This window comes from Typha latifolia, chromosome 3 (genome assembly GCF_019914945.1).
Source record: "Typha latifolia isolate L0001 chromosome 3, TyphaL0001v2, whole genome shotgun sequence".
Classification (NCBI taxonomy): domain Eukaryota; kingdom Viridiplantae; phylum Streptophyta; class Magnoliopsida; order Poales; family Typhaceae; genus Typha; species Typha latifolia.
In genome coordinates this window covers 14,572,873-14,587,102 of record NC_133088.1, presented here as the reverse complement: position 1 = coordinate 14,587,102, position 14,230 = coordinate 14,572,873, and the positions used below count along the sequence as shown (strand labels likewise).

Sequence of the window (14,230 nt, the reverse complement as noted above, 5' to 3'; positions counted from 1 at the left end):
AATATAAAGGTGGTGGAAAGAGCTCCTCCATTCTCTTTGTTTCCTTTTGGCAAGTAATTAAGTAAAGTGGTAGGAAGAGAGAGAAGAGAGGGAGAATGAGAGCTTGGGAGGGATGTATGGATGGACCATGAGGCAAGCGTGATGAATGTGTCATGATACTTTATGGCTCCATGATGCAATCCTGCTTCAAATTGCTTAGTTTTGATTTGGATTGTTGAGGTATTTTTGGGTAGTTCTTGGTAAGGGGAGTAGGGGGGTCAAAGCTTCATGAGGTGTTGGGTTATTTGAGAAAAATTAAAAGAGTCTCTAATTAGGTTTTAAAATTCAGGTTTTTATTTAACATAATTATCATTGTTCAATTTTTAAAATGTTAGAATTACCATGATGATTAGCTTTTTAATAGAATATTCATAATTGATTGCTATTAAAGTAAGTAGATATATGTAAATGACTAAAATATCTCATTCTCTTAAACTTAAGTATATAATATTTGATAGTTTTTAAATTATTTTAAATAATTTATATAAGGGGATAATAATTTTTCATTTGATTCGCAGTTGTGTTTCAATCGTGATTAGTTAGATTAACTAACAAAATAATTATATAATAATTTCAGTGACTATCTAATGGCAATTTTGAAAGTGAAGTTTTTTGTGACAATTATATAATAAATTTATAAACACTTTTTTCTTCTTCAAATACTATTTAACACTAAATTTTAAATGTAATTAGTCAAATTTAACTGACCACAATTACATTCATAAAAAACCTCAATAATTTAAAAATCCCCAAGATAAAAAAGTTTCAACCCTAAGAACTACAGTGGATCTACTGTTTTGGCAGTCACATACTTTTCACTCGATCCAATTACCCAAATCTCGTTTTCAAGTGGGACCCAACAATAAACAACTCGCTTGATTTAGTGCCTGCAAATTGGAGCCACCTCAGGTGAAGTGGCCAGAGTTGTTGGCATAGATTTCATACAACTCATTCACCCAGGAATTTTCTTAGCCAACTTGGAGAATATAATGCATATATATATATATACACATATAGTACAAGAGCCAGAGGTGAAAACTTTGCATACAGAGAGAGAGAGAGAGAGAGAGAGAGAGAACTGTAGAAGAACAGGTGGAAACCTAGGAGTGCATTTGGAGGCTACCATAAAAGAAAAGAAGAGCTTTCCACTGAGCAGCAAAAGAATGGTAGCTTCCACTTCACACGAGTTGGTTCCTAATCCTAGGCTAATTAACTCACAAAGCACTAACTAAGCCTACCCTTAATCACTTCATTTCATATGATGGCCATGCAGTGGTCCAGCCAATAAATAGGAAGGGCCAAGTTGGTTGTGAAGCAATGTACCTTGGAAGCATGGGATGTTGGCTTTAAGGCACTACTGGGAGGGGGACCAATCTTGGCATTCATATTCCAATCCAAATGATAGATTTACCACCATGGTCATCTCTATATGTATATATATATATCTATGATAAGAGTGAATTATAATGGACATGTGTGAGGTTAGTGTAATGAGGTGGATAATAATAATGGAGATAGGTTGGCACATGGAGGATGTATGCTTGTGAATTGGAAAAGTACAGACACAGGGAATAAGATTCTACAAAAGGGTGGAGTGCATCCATGATCCATCATCTCTCTACTATGTCTCTTGTTTACACCATTCATTGCTTATTCTTTTCTTCTTTTCCTTTTTTTTAATCTTTTTGTCAATGCTCTCTTTCTTTCTCTTTATCTCTCTCTTTCTCTCTTTCTCTAGGGTACAAGGGAGAAGATGGCCAGGTGGCCAAGTTGGGTCTACAGGGTTGCCTCTTGTACTTAATAGTTTTTCTTTTAATGAAAAGTCCATGCTAATTATTCACCTAAGGTCAAGGAGTTTGATAAGTTTGTTACATAGCTTAGAATAGCTAGACTTCTAACACATTGAATAAATAATGAGTCATGGAAAGAAGAGGAGGTCTGTCATTTGAGTTCTACCTTTCATATGGATGATTAAGATTGAAGATTAACTCTAATAAGTCTATGTCATCCCGCAAAATTCGGATACGGAAACGAATCGGATAGATAATAAGATGTTGGGCTAGACCCGACCTTTTAGATTTTCTGAATTGAAAGTGACTCCACAGCAACCTCTTTTAATTATTGAATATAGAGACTTTTGCCGATGACGACGAGATGAGCATGGATAGAGGTAGAGAAGATGTTACCTCTAGATGAGATTAATCATGAACAATCATGATATAATTGAAACTAAAAGCATATACTAAGAACTAGATCATGGTAACCTTTCAAAATTTTCACATATAGCCTACTTTGTATATTAGTGTGGCCTTTCCCTATGAAGAATGTACTGTCTTTCAAGTTTGGGCATGTACTTTTGACTAGTATGCAGGGCTTAATGAATGGCATTTAGTACTGCTTTAAATAATTAACTGCCCTCTTGCTAGCTCTCTCATCTAGGGGAGAAACATTAAGCTATCACCCTATCATTTCCTCTTCCAAGAGGAGATCTTTCCATCCTGGAAGAATTTCTTTCCTTAGGTATACAAATTCCCTTTGAGAAGGAAGCAAAGCAGGGGGTAATATAGATTTGCTCTATAAACTTAAGTTATTAGAATATAATAAATTCTATATTCTATCACTCTCGCTTATTTCTAGGCTTGAGATATTTTGATAGGTCTAATATGTTTACTTGACTTGAAAATATAGATATTTCACATTTTAAACAACAGATTAACACGATAGGATATTAACTCGTGACCTATGTTCTAATACCGTATTAACTTATTGATTACTATATTATTATGTTAACTCCTAGGCTTGAAAGTTAATTATGGGACTAATGTGCTCTACTAAAACAGTGGATAGTGGATATTTCCAACTGTTTTAAACTAGCTCAACTTCAGCAAAGCAAAGTAAAACTAAGCAGTGATATTGACAAAGGAAGAAAATTCTATTTTCAAATTAACTACCATAATTAATTTTGTCTTTCATCATCAACATCTTACATTACTTATCTAAGTAACCTGTAGATGACCAAATTTAGACACCACTAAAGTTTATTGAGATGTGGGGACTTAAAACACACAAGCACATAACTCACAGCCCCATGTTTCAGTACTCTTAAGACCACATGAGGTGGAAAGAAGAAGAGAAGTGAGATAATGGATACACCCTTCTGATTGGGCCCAAATGATTGATTCATTCATCTTTAGGGCTATCTAGGCCTCAAGAATTGAAGCTGATGTGACCCATTGACATGAATTGGAACCATCTGAGATCTAGCCTTATAGCTTTTAAGGTAGTTGCTCTTTTGCCCTTTGATGGCCTTCCCAGAAAAGTTCTAATGATGGGTTGGTGAGGGGCAGCAAATTGGTGGTAGTGGCTTGGGCCCAGTATATGTATCATGTATGTCATTGGTGTCACTCCTGTGTAAATCTTGTTAGATGGTAACTTAATTAGTTTAATACTTTTAGTGTTTGGAAGGATCATGGGCAGTTTGAAAGATTAGACTTTCTTCTTGCTTCACACCAACTACACTGTGCCATGTATGAATGCCACTGTGAAGGTGGGGGCTAATCTTTTCTCATAACTACAAAGGAGAATTTGATAGTTTGGTGAGTGTTTTATAAGTTGGTGGCAAAAGTCTAGTTGGATAGCATAATGCCATGCAATGAACTGGAGAAGATCAAGTTCTAGTGTATCACTGTTTCTTATTACTAATCTCATATATATATATATATATATATATATATATATATATATATTAACATCTCTAAATCCTGATTCCAATCCTCATTGCTGACTGCTTAATTTCGACAATGTTTCCCACGGGAGGAGGAGTTCTTGTGATACATTTTTAATTTTACTAAAAAGATCTCTTCTAACAGTGAGTTCATAGATTCTCAAACATTCGATTAAATTTTTGTAATGATTAATTAGCTTCTAATATCTCCAAAGAAAATAATTAAAATTGAAGTACCACACATCATTAGGGGATTAGCGTACATGAAATTTAAGTAACAAGGAACTAGCCTATAAGACAAGGAAAAAATTATTTAAAAATAAGTCACACCTTATCAACTTCATTAACTGCAATATTGCTGCCCCGTGGAACTATATTCGTGTCCTTCCTATTTATTTCATTTTTCCACTGCTTCAAAAGCTAGTAATTATGCTGCTAATTCGCTACCAAAATTAGGGGAGGGTTAGAGATTTTTTGCTATATGAAATCTTATATAGGGATACATGAAGTAATATCTTATAAATACTTCATGCGAATTTTGAAGCTTTTTTTTTTTGTTGTGATTAATAAAAATTTCTTTTTAACAAAAAAAGAAGAAAGAAAAATGAGTTGCACCTTGGGCTTTGAGATTGGAGCTTGTGTAGCACGCATCTCGACGTCCAGGTGTACTAGTGGGCTATCTCTTTCTAGATCTTAGAATCCAAGATCAAAAATCCCTCCACTAATCTTGTGCCAAGTTTCAATGTTTCATGGTCCACATGAAGCCATGGATCGATCTCTTCTGAGGACCACAACCGAGTCCAGATGAGACCATCACAGGGTTAGGTTTGTGATCTTATCCTAAATTCCTGATGGGCGAAGCCCTTCTTCCCAGCCAATGCCAAGCTAGTAATATCCCAAATTCTATCTTTTAAGACACATCCACAGCACACCGTAAATAATACCAAAGGAGGCTTTGTTACCAGAACTCTTGCTCACTTGCATTGCACCATTACCAACCTTCACCATTGGAAACCAGAAGGAAGAAGAGATGTGCACTGCTATCCATTCCTCTCACTATCCTCCTCTTCGCCATTACTTTCGATGCCGTCCTCGATGCTACATTCGCTTGGTAATTTATACGCCATTCCTAGCTTCCTTCGAATCCTTTTTCATGCATGTTAAGTTCTTTCAGTGATGAACATGTTAAGGGAAACAATGGCAAGATCTTCAGTTCTACGTAAAATTTGACGTAGATTCAGATTCATCGATTGATTGCGATGCTTAGTGCCTGCAAACTGCTGCTTGTGATGGTAGGTTCAACACCTGATAGAGAAATGCTTGACATTCGACATGGATCGCGATGCGGTTGTCGCAGCATTGGCAAAGTATGCGAGCATTGAGCCAGTTGTGACCATCACAGGTAGTACTAATTCTACTTCATCTTCTTCTTTGAATTTATATCAGTACTTCCTACCATTTCAGTAAGTCCAACACTAATTTTACATGCATTTTAATGATCTTAATGACTATCTAGTTGAACTATTTTATATGTTAATGCTCGGAGTAGTATGCATGTAGCTAATCTTGTAGGAATCTAACAAGTTGTATCTTCTTGAGGCTAATTGACTTGTTTAGCAATTGCGTGCAGTGTGGAATGAACTACTGAAGGAAAATCCGGCATTCTTTAGCTCCTACTTTGAAGCACAGCAGAGAAGATTGAGGAATACACAACTCATCCAACACGCTCTCTCCTCCAAATACTGGCTACGGTGATCGATAGTTACATAGAACGATAAATTTCCTTCCTTTAATTCTTCTCTTGAAAGCTACCAAGTGAAATTTTGTTGCGAAAGCTAATTGGAGATGTATGTGGATGTGAATTCAGTTGGTTGTTCATTGATGTGCATTTTTCAAGAATATGATTGCTCATGAGGAAGGTCTCATGACAAATAACTCTCACGTAATGCACTGAGACAGACCAATTTAGAGACACTGGAGAATTTCATTCAATAAGAATTGGCCACAAATTAACTGCATTTAGCATCTACATGTAAATGGTTCAAACTGGACAAATATTTCAGCTTTGGAACCACACAGAGGCCTGTAAAGTATCATATACAAGAACAGAACATGTATGGTATCATTTCAAAGTTTTTCAAAAATAAAGCAATACTCTTGGGGTAAAAGTATAAAGAAGAAAATGGCATAGATGGTCTCAGGTAATAGATCTGTCAGCCCAAATCACTACTTTCTTCCCATTATAGAGTTTAGGAGATCTAGGATGCGATAGTAATGGTAGAAGAGAGCAGACTGTTCGCCCTCGAGTCCAGCATGGGTGTGGCGATTACTACCTGAAAGATTATTGCATTGACTTCCACCAATCACCAGATCGAAACAACCATATGTGTTTACCAGCTGCTGCAGGTCATCACTTCTGACTTGCTGCACATCAGCTATCTCAACAAGCATCCCTGTTTGATTTGTTTGCTCCCACCAGCCTCAGAGTATGTTTCTATTTGTTTCAGAGATCTCAAGAAACAACAGTCTTCATTTGTATCTCCAAACGGTAGAGAGATACCTCAGCTCCCCCAATGCAAGAGAAGATTGAAAGCACTGTCATGGCATTGGGAAACAATTCCTTCAGCACAGATAGGTGATATGCCATTGTATCCACCTGGAATGAGTAGCCAAGGCACCAATATCTCTCCGTCCTGCTAATGCTACCCCCTCTTGTGTGATTTCTTGGAAAGCCTAATAGATATTCTATCTCATCTGGTTCGAGGGGTGCAAATCTGTGCAGCCCAACCCATTCAAGATTCCATCTCCTACATTCATTCAGAATATATAATAGAACCTTTGGGGATGGTGGGTCATCTGAAGCTGCAAGTTGATGTTGGATCCTCTCAGTAAGTTTAGCACGTGCAACGCATGTCTGCAGACAATTCAACTGTGTTCTAGGATCCCTGGTTAACCACCAGTTGTTAATGGAAAGGCATCATGTATCATTTTTGGAGTCGGAAGAAGAGGAAATCTGTTCTCTACCAGGAGGTTGCGGACATACACTCTTTTTGGAGCAGTAGCACAGAAGTACTTCGAATCGACAAACTCAGGCTTGATATCATAAAGGAATCGAGAGATAGTTCTCCAAAGTCCTTTTGGTGCTAGTGCTACATTCTCGTAATAGAAATATGGGGGACCAATAGCTGCCTCGGGGTAGCCTTCTGTGTATCACACACGTTCTCTCATTTGGAAGCCCAAACCCAAGCATTGGATTTGGGAGAATGATCATTGAATCGTCATTCTCATCAACATTTTTTACATGGTCTCTCTGAACTTGACTGTGTTTTCTTTTGTTCTTCTTCTCCTTAGTAGTTTTGTTTTTTCCTTTTCTTCTCTCTTAAAGAGTTACATTTATAGCTTCCAAAGGTCTGAGACTCCCAAAATATGAATGATGATAAGCAAATCTAAACAGTGAAGTTGTCAGATAAAATTGGATATCCAACAGTTACCTCATCTTCAACAGAACTTGAAGCAATAAATTATTTTAGTTCCTCTCCCATCTCCACAGCATGAATAGAATCCACTAGTACTGAGAAAGAAGCACCCGAACCTGAAAGCAATTAAATCAAGGTAAAATATATTAGGAATATCATAAGTATTGAAGACTGAAGATGGATTTCTAACAGGATTTGGGATGATTAGGAGTGCAAAGAAATACTTGTGTAAAGTTTTTCATTTGTTAAAGAAAAGAATCTAAATTCTACACAAATTTCAGATGATCACTTCACAGAAGCAGATGAACTGCAGTTTTATTAGCAGAGACTGAGAGAGGCAAGCAGTGAGGAGTTGGGAAACTAAAAAGCAAGTCTGCAGCCAAAACAGATCAACTAAATGAAAAGTGCCTCTATGGTACAACTCAATTTACCTGAATTACCTCCACTAGAGAATAAAAACTAACACTAATCTAACCAAGCATTCAACTAATGAATTTTGCAAAACGAACTGATAAGATTAAGTATTTAGCAATAAGAAAATTATTTGATAGCTATAAGAAGTGGTTAAATGCGAGAAGTATACCACATCTAAAAATAGCTGATGCTTCCTCTCTTTTATAGCCCATCTCCACCAAGGTCAATATCATATCTTTCTCCGAGAGTTCTTCTCCAAAATCCTATAATGGAGAATTTAAACAAGTTTGTAACTAATCATGTATTTTAAAACTCAAACAAAAAAGAGGAACAGCCAAACAAACAGATCAAACAAGCTACAAAAGACATCAAAGGGATACTGGAAGATCCTTGCCGATGACTTTATAAGCTTTTGCAAACTCAAAATGCTTCCAAAATGCCATTAAATGACTTTCTACAGAAGATAACCAAGGAAATCACCTTGTCTTCATAGTCATCCATATCAGAGGAATTCGCATCGCAATATAATTAACAAGAAATTGCAGGAAAAAATAGAAGAAGAATTTAAGTTATTCTGCATTGCAAATGCATACTGCATAAGCAAGTAGTGATTCCAGTATGGCTTCCGAATCTCCTTCTGCATTGCTCGAGAAATTCCAAGAATAAGATACAATAAACAAAGATAAATTACTATAAAGAGGAATGACCACTGACTAATTGCAATTATCATTATTCTTCATTGCTTTAGCTACCATCTCCCTAGAGAAACTCCTTCGAACGTAATGGGCCATAAAATTCGAACTAGAAGTGGCCACCTCAGAACCCTAAACAAATCGAACATAAATGTACAAGAAGAAAATGGCCATTCAAGATTAAATGATCAACTATTCACATTATCATTCCGAAGAACTGGGAGAGTAGAGGATCTTTGGCTGCTGCTCCTCTCCGGCATCGTCGTCGCTATCCCATCCAAAATCGTCAACGCCACAACTATCACTGGTCCAATCCTGAGAAACGACAAGGACCCTAATTCAACTTCTAACTCCCCAAATGTACACATTCGCATGCAAGTTCTAAGAAAGTGGCGGCAAACAACAACGACGACGATATACCATCCATAGATTAGACGATAGAATTAGGAAGAAGGAGAGGGAATTGGATTCCGAGTGCTTGGTAAAGCGAACATTTGAGGGTTTTGAGACGGCGCAGCGAGATATATGCCATGCTGATACAGTTTTATATTTTGAGGCTAAGATAGGCACAATAAGATTTGATCCCATAACCTCTGACTTTGATACCATATTTATTATGAACTTAAGACGTTAAATAACGATAATTTTCATATTTTATATTCTGATGGCTCGAAAGTCGTGCTTGGATTTCCTATTTTAGAGCCCCGGCTCGAACCCACAAGGCCCGAAGCGCCTTGTGGTCTGGCTCGGGCAAGGCCCAGATACGAAGTTAGTCCCAATTTTTTCGGCCCGAATCCGGCCCATGAACACCCCCCTACCGCGAAAGCAAGTAAGCCGGCTCCTTCCACTGACTAGGGCTGGACGAGCACCGATAGCGGCTGCAGGCGGCGGTGTGTCGAATCCTCTCCATCAGCTTTTGTTTCCCCCTTTCTTCCTGCAAGATAACAAGATATCGCTCACCGCTCTTGGTTATTTGCGTTAGGACGACGAAAATTTTCTAATCCACACTCCCAATCATGTCGGATATCGAGGACTCGGGTTTGCTTCGACTCTATTCCAAATTTATCCTAGTTTTATACACTTGTATATATGCTCACAAATAGTTTTTTTTTTATATATATACTGGGATGATTTTTTTTTTGGATTAGAAGTAAGCGACTATGGGGAGGAAGAAAGCGTCCCTGGCTCCAGAAGTAAAGCTAAAGAGCATGTGAAACAATTGGAAAGGCTGCAAGAAAAGGTGGGCTGTTCTTGTTTTAATTTTTATCCTATCTTTTAGTATTCTGGCAAAAACAAGTTCAGTGAAGTTATGAGTTACTGTGATTATTTAGGAATTATGTAGCTATAGATTTATTTGTGTGCTGAGATGGGTTGATGACAGTAGTGGATGTTGTGCTCTAAAGTCTACACTCGGAGGGAAACAACATCCTCTAACTGCTATCCCTGACAGGAGCACAACATCTGATTAAACGCTACGCATAAATTGGCCACCAGCATAAGATTTACTAATCAATGGAAGAGTCCCAACTATGGTGCTCCTGCCATGTTGATAATTATATTATAGTTTGTCGATATATCGTCCTCTGATATCTTGTTATGCTTCATATAGGCAGACCTTGACAAATTCAGGTATTGGCAATGTGTATTTATGTGGTCAGCCGGCCTTATGATCTTTGTTTTGCAGAATTTGTTAAATCTGTTGTGTTAACTGGGTTGCAGAGGAAGAAATAAAATAAGAACGCCCAAGCTTCCTGCCAGTGTTGGTTTAAATGTTTTGTCATAACTATGGCATTGTTTCTTTTACACCTTTATGATTTTGCTTCATGGATTTTCTGGTTACATCCCGACCCCAAAAAATGAAAATTTTTCTTACTATGTCAGATTTATTTATGCAAACATAATTTGCTTTTTGCAGCATCCTGAATTCTATCAGTATCTAAAAGAGTTTGACAAAGAACTCTTGGAGTTTGATGGTGAAGATATTGATGTGAGTATATATTTTGCATCTTTCTTGTAGTATCACTTTAGCTTAATAAACTCAGAATCCAACCTCTTAGATGAATATGTTGTGCAGGAGGACGCTGGAACTGATCTGGATGAAGCTGTGGAATTTGAACCTGATACTGAGAAAGAAGAAAAACCACCTAGGAAAGTTATTACAACTGAAATGGTTGATTCATGGTGCAAGGCAATCAAAGAAGATGGAAAACTTGGTGCAGTTCAATCTCTTCTTCGGGCTTTCCGGACAGCATGCCATTATGGTGATGATGGAGAAAATGACACAGAAGCTAAATTTAGGATCATTTCTAGTGGTGTATTCAATAAGGTAATGGTTTTTGTTCTCAATGAAATGGATGGTATCCTCCGTGGATTACTAAATGCCCCTAGCTCTGGAGGAAAGAAGGAGACTATTGTGGAACTGATGACCACTAAAACATGGAAGAAATATGGCAGCTTAATGAGGCTATATCTTGGGAATGCACTTCATATATTAACACAGATGACTGATGAACAGATGATCTCATTTACATTAAAACGCGTTAAGGCATCAGCTGTCTTTTTAGCTGCTTTTCCTACTCTACTGAGGAAGTATGTTAAGGTATGTATCAATGATTTTTCTTTATTTTGGTTTTGTTCTCCTGTTAAGTACGTTAGCTCATACTATTTCTGTCTTGCCTACGTACATATATACTCCAAACATCTAATACGTCTTATATTGATTTTATCTCAATGTTTTATCTGACTACAGGTTGTTTTGCACTCTTGGGGCACTGGAAGAGGTGCTCTGCCGGTCGTTTCATTTCTGTTCCTTCGAGATATATGTGTTCGGATTGGTTCTGATTGTCTTGATACGTGCCTTAAGGGTGTATACAAGGCTTATATTCTGAATTGCAAGCTAGCTAAATCTGTTAGTAGATCAAAACTGCGGCATATTCAATTCTTGGGAAATTGTGTCACTGAACTATATGGTGTTGACCCACCTTCTGCTTATCAACATGCATTTGTTTTTATTCGTCAACTGGCAGTGGTACTACGAGGCGCTCTCACTGAAAGGGGCCCTAAGGTAATGTAGCTTATGTTTTCTATCTTTTCTTCTTTTCTTAATTCTTAATTTATTGATTTATTTCATGTGTGCTCTCAAATAGACATGTTTGATTTGTTGGCTGCTGCTACTTGTTCTCCTTCATTATTTCTTGTTTCCTTTTTCTTTTGAAAGGCACTGAAAGACAAAAGAAAGGAAAAGAAACCGAAGGAAAACAGCAAGCCCACAAAGGAGCAAGTTGCAGTGAGTCATATTAACATATTTCCTTATGCTTTCTGACTCTGCATCTTCTGTATATCTTTTATTGAGGAAAGAGTAGTGTAAAATTTCCATTAGCATATGTCAAGACTTTTATTTGTTTGTCATTATGACATTCTGTAAATAATCTGCTTGCAACCATGCACCTGTTTGATAAGATGTTTCACAATCATTGTATTATGTGAAAATTTTAAAATTTGGACACTTTGAAGGGATCAGAAGTTAGGTTCCCATGCTTTTGGCAATTTCTTGTCAGCAATCACTTTACGCTGTCCTCTTGTTATCTATACAAGTCATGCAGAAAGATGCTTACTTTTTCATTACTTCTAGCAATAATTACCAACTAATTGATAGTTGTCTTATGTTCTTCCTTTCTCCTTTGCAGAAGGCATATCAAAAAGTTTATGATTGGCAGTTCATATTCTGCCTTGAGCTCTGGAGTGGGGTTATATGTGCCTACAACACAGAAGCTGATTTCCGACCTTTGGCTTATCCGCTTACTCAGATAATCCATGGAGTGGCATGTTTGGTTCCAACTGCGAGATACTTCCCACTTCGTCTGCGATGTGTAAAAATGCTCAACCGTGTTGCTGGAGCCACTGGTACCTTTATTCCTGTGTCATCTCTTCTGCTTGATATGTTAGAGATGAAAGAACTAAGTAGCCCTCCTGCTAGAGGTGTTGGTAAAGCAGTCAATCTGCTCAACATTAAGCAGGTAAACTTTCTTGTCATAATGCAACTATAGAAACTTGATAGATGGTTTCTTAGCTAATTGTCTTGTTGCAGGTAGATAAACCTACAATGAAGACGCGTTCTTTTCACGAGTCGTGCATATATTCTGTGGTTGAAGAACTTGCTGAACACTTAGTTCAGTGGAGCTATTCAGTTGCCTTTTTTGAGCTGTCATTTATTCCACTTGTTCGGTTGCGAAGCTTTTGCAAGACCACTAAAGCTGACAGGTTCAGAAGGGAAATAAAGGAGCTCATTCGTCAGGTATTATAGAGTATCCGTATATAAACATGTATGCTACTGTGCAGGAAATGAAGCAGCTCATTTGGCAGCTACTTATAGCCTGATTGCTGCAGAGTGGCAGCAATCGGGCTGAGTAGTTAAACTGTGATGTGTAGCCTAAGTTGCACATATAGCGCTGTATATAATAAAACTAAATGGTTGTGGTATGTATCCTTATGGGTCTGTTTTTGTGTTTTTTACTCCAGGTGGAGGCCAATGTTGAGTTCACAAACACAAAGCGCCTGAATATTGGATTCTCACCAAATGATCCTGCTGCAGAATTATTTCTCAAGGCATGCATGTTCCTCAATTTTCTCATCCTGACTTTTAGTGTGTGAAACTGATTAAATTTGGTTTTGCAATAGGAGGAAAAAGAAAGTGGATGCAGTCCTCTGTCGAAATTGGTGGCTAGCTTACGTGTGAGAGCACAGCAGAGGAATGATGCAATGGAGGAGACTAGGTTGATCTTTTGTTGTGTTCTAATTATGATTATTCAGCGCTTTCTTTTTCTTTTTCTCTTCTTTTATGGGATTAGCTGTTTTCTGAGGAGTACATGTTTTGATGACTAATACTTCTCTCTTTGCAGTATCCTTGTGGGAGAAAAATCTTATGCTTTTAGCAGCAAGCTGTCAAAAATCAAGGATGAAGATGACGAAAGTGATGCTGATGAAGATGATGAAAACGATGCTGAAGAAGGTGCTGCAGTTTTTGGTTCATCCTGGCTACCAGAGAAGAAGAAATCTAAGTATGGATAATACTAGTGTGCTATGATGCTCATTTTTCTCCTACCGTTTTCTAGTATCGTAGGTAGAGCTTAAAGTTCTATTTGTACACAGAGTCAGTGAGGAAAAGAACAGCAAGAAGAAGCGGAAGCATGATGAGCAACATGATGTAGGTGCTGATGAGGATGTGGTGGAGGATCTAGTCCTGAGCTCAGATGATGAAGATGCCAATAGCGACGAAGATGGCAAAGCTGATGATAACTCTCTTTTGGAAGAGGAAGACAACAACAACAAAGCAGGTAACAGGTCTGCTGAACAGGCTAGAAAGAAACAAAAATCAGTTACTTCACCGAAGCAGGAGGGCAAGGAACAATCTAAAGTGTCTTCGAGAAGGAGACGGAAGACGCGCCACAAGAAGAAGGGGAAGAAGGTAGCAAATCATTGAGGTAGAGGGATTCAAAGTCCATTGCAATGCTAAACGAGTGGCAATCATTTGTTGCGGCCTGAGCCTCATCTAACTTGCAAACTTATGATAAGAAGAATTTGTCAAGATTTGCATAGTAAATGAACAGCTACTGTTGATGCGGCGCAGGTCTCGACAGAAAATTTTGTTAAACATGAGAATCTAATTTTTAGTTTTCATGAGCTAATTTATAAAGCTCTTTGCGAAACTGATGAAACTTCTGCTTTCACATGCTTCAGGCATGTCATCTGATAAGGAGCATAACAATTCCAATTGAGAGCATATCTGATGAAAAGTAATGCAATGAAAATGATTAGTAAGATCACAAGATTGGAGGTATGTGATGCTCATCTCATAGAAAGATAGCACTGGTGGTATTCTACCTCGC

At 37.7% G+C, this 14,230-nt stretch overlaps 1 protein-coding gene, 1 long non-coding RNA gene and 1 pseudogene across 4 annotated transcripts; 2 read left to right on the top strand and 1 right to left on the bottom strand.

The window, feature by feature from the left end:
• Positions 1–4,667: 4,667 nt before the first annotated feature.
• Positions 4,668–5,662, top strand: LOC140783742 (uncharacterized). Its single transcript, XR_012108180.1, has 3 exons — positions 4,668–4,874; positions 5,060–5,165; positions 5,394–5,662. It is a non-coding gene; the product is annotated as an uncharacterized lncRNA (long non-coding RNA).
• Positions 5,663–5,727: 65 nt separating this feature from the next.
• LOC140783741 (DNA (cytosine-5)-methyltransferase DRM2-like) lies at positions 5,728–8,924 on the bottom strand (annotated as a pseudogene).
• Positions 8,925–9,176: 252 nt separating this feature from the next.
• On the top strand, positions 9,177–14,137 carry LOC140783739 (nucleolar complex protein 2 homolog). 3 transcript variants are annotated; one of them, XR_012108179.1, is made up of 13 exons: positions 9,193–9,383; positions 9,494–9,585; positions 10,261–10,332; positions 10,420–10,944; positions 11,095–11,409; positions 11,563–11,631; positions 12,032–12,361; positions 12,433–12,639; positions 12,864–12,950; positions 13,023–13,117; positions 13,244–13,402; positions 13,494–13,971; positions 14,082–14,137. XR_012108179.1 is itself a non-coding variant. In XM_073130760.1 (12 exons), the coding sequence occupies exons 1-12, from the start codon at positions 9,362–9,364 to the stop codon at positions 13,822–13,824; spliced, it is 2,304 nt and encodes a 767-aa protein (XP_072986861.1). In that variant the 5' UTR covers positions 9,177–9,361; the 3' UTR covers positions 13,825–14,137. The 3 variants fall into 3 exon arrangements, 2 of the variants coding, with proteins under 2 accessions (XP_072986861.1, XP_072986862.1); XM_073130760.1 differs by having other exon boundaries at positions 9,177–9,383; positions 13,494–14,137; XM_073130761.1 differs by having other exon boundaries at positions 9,497–9,585; positions 13,494–14,137.
• Positions 14,138–14,230: the final 93 nt, after the last annotated feature.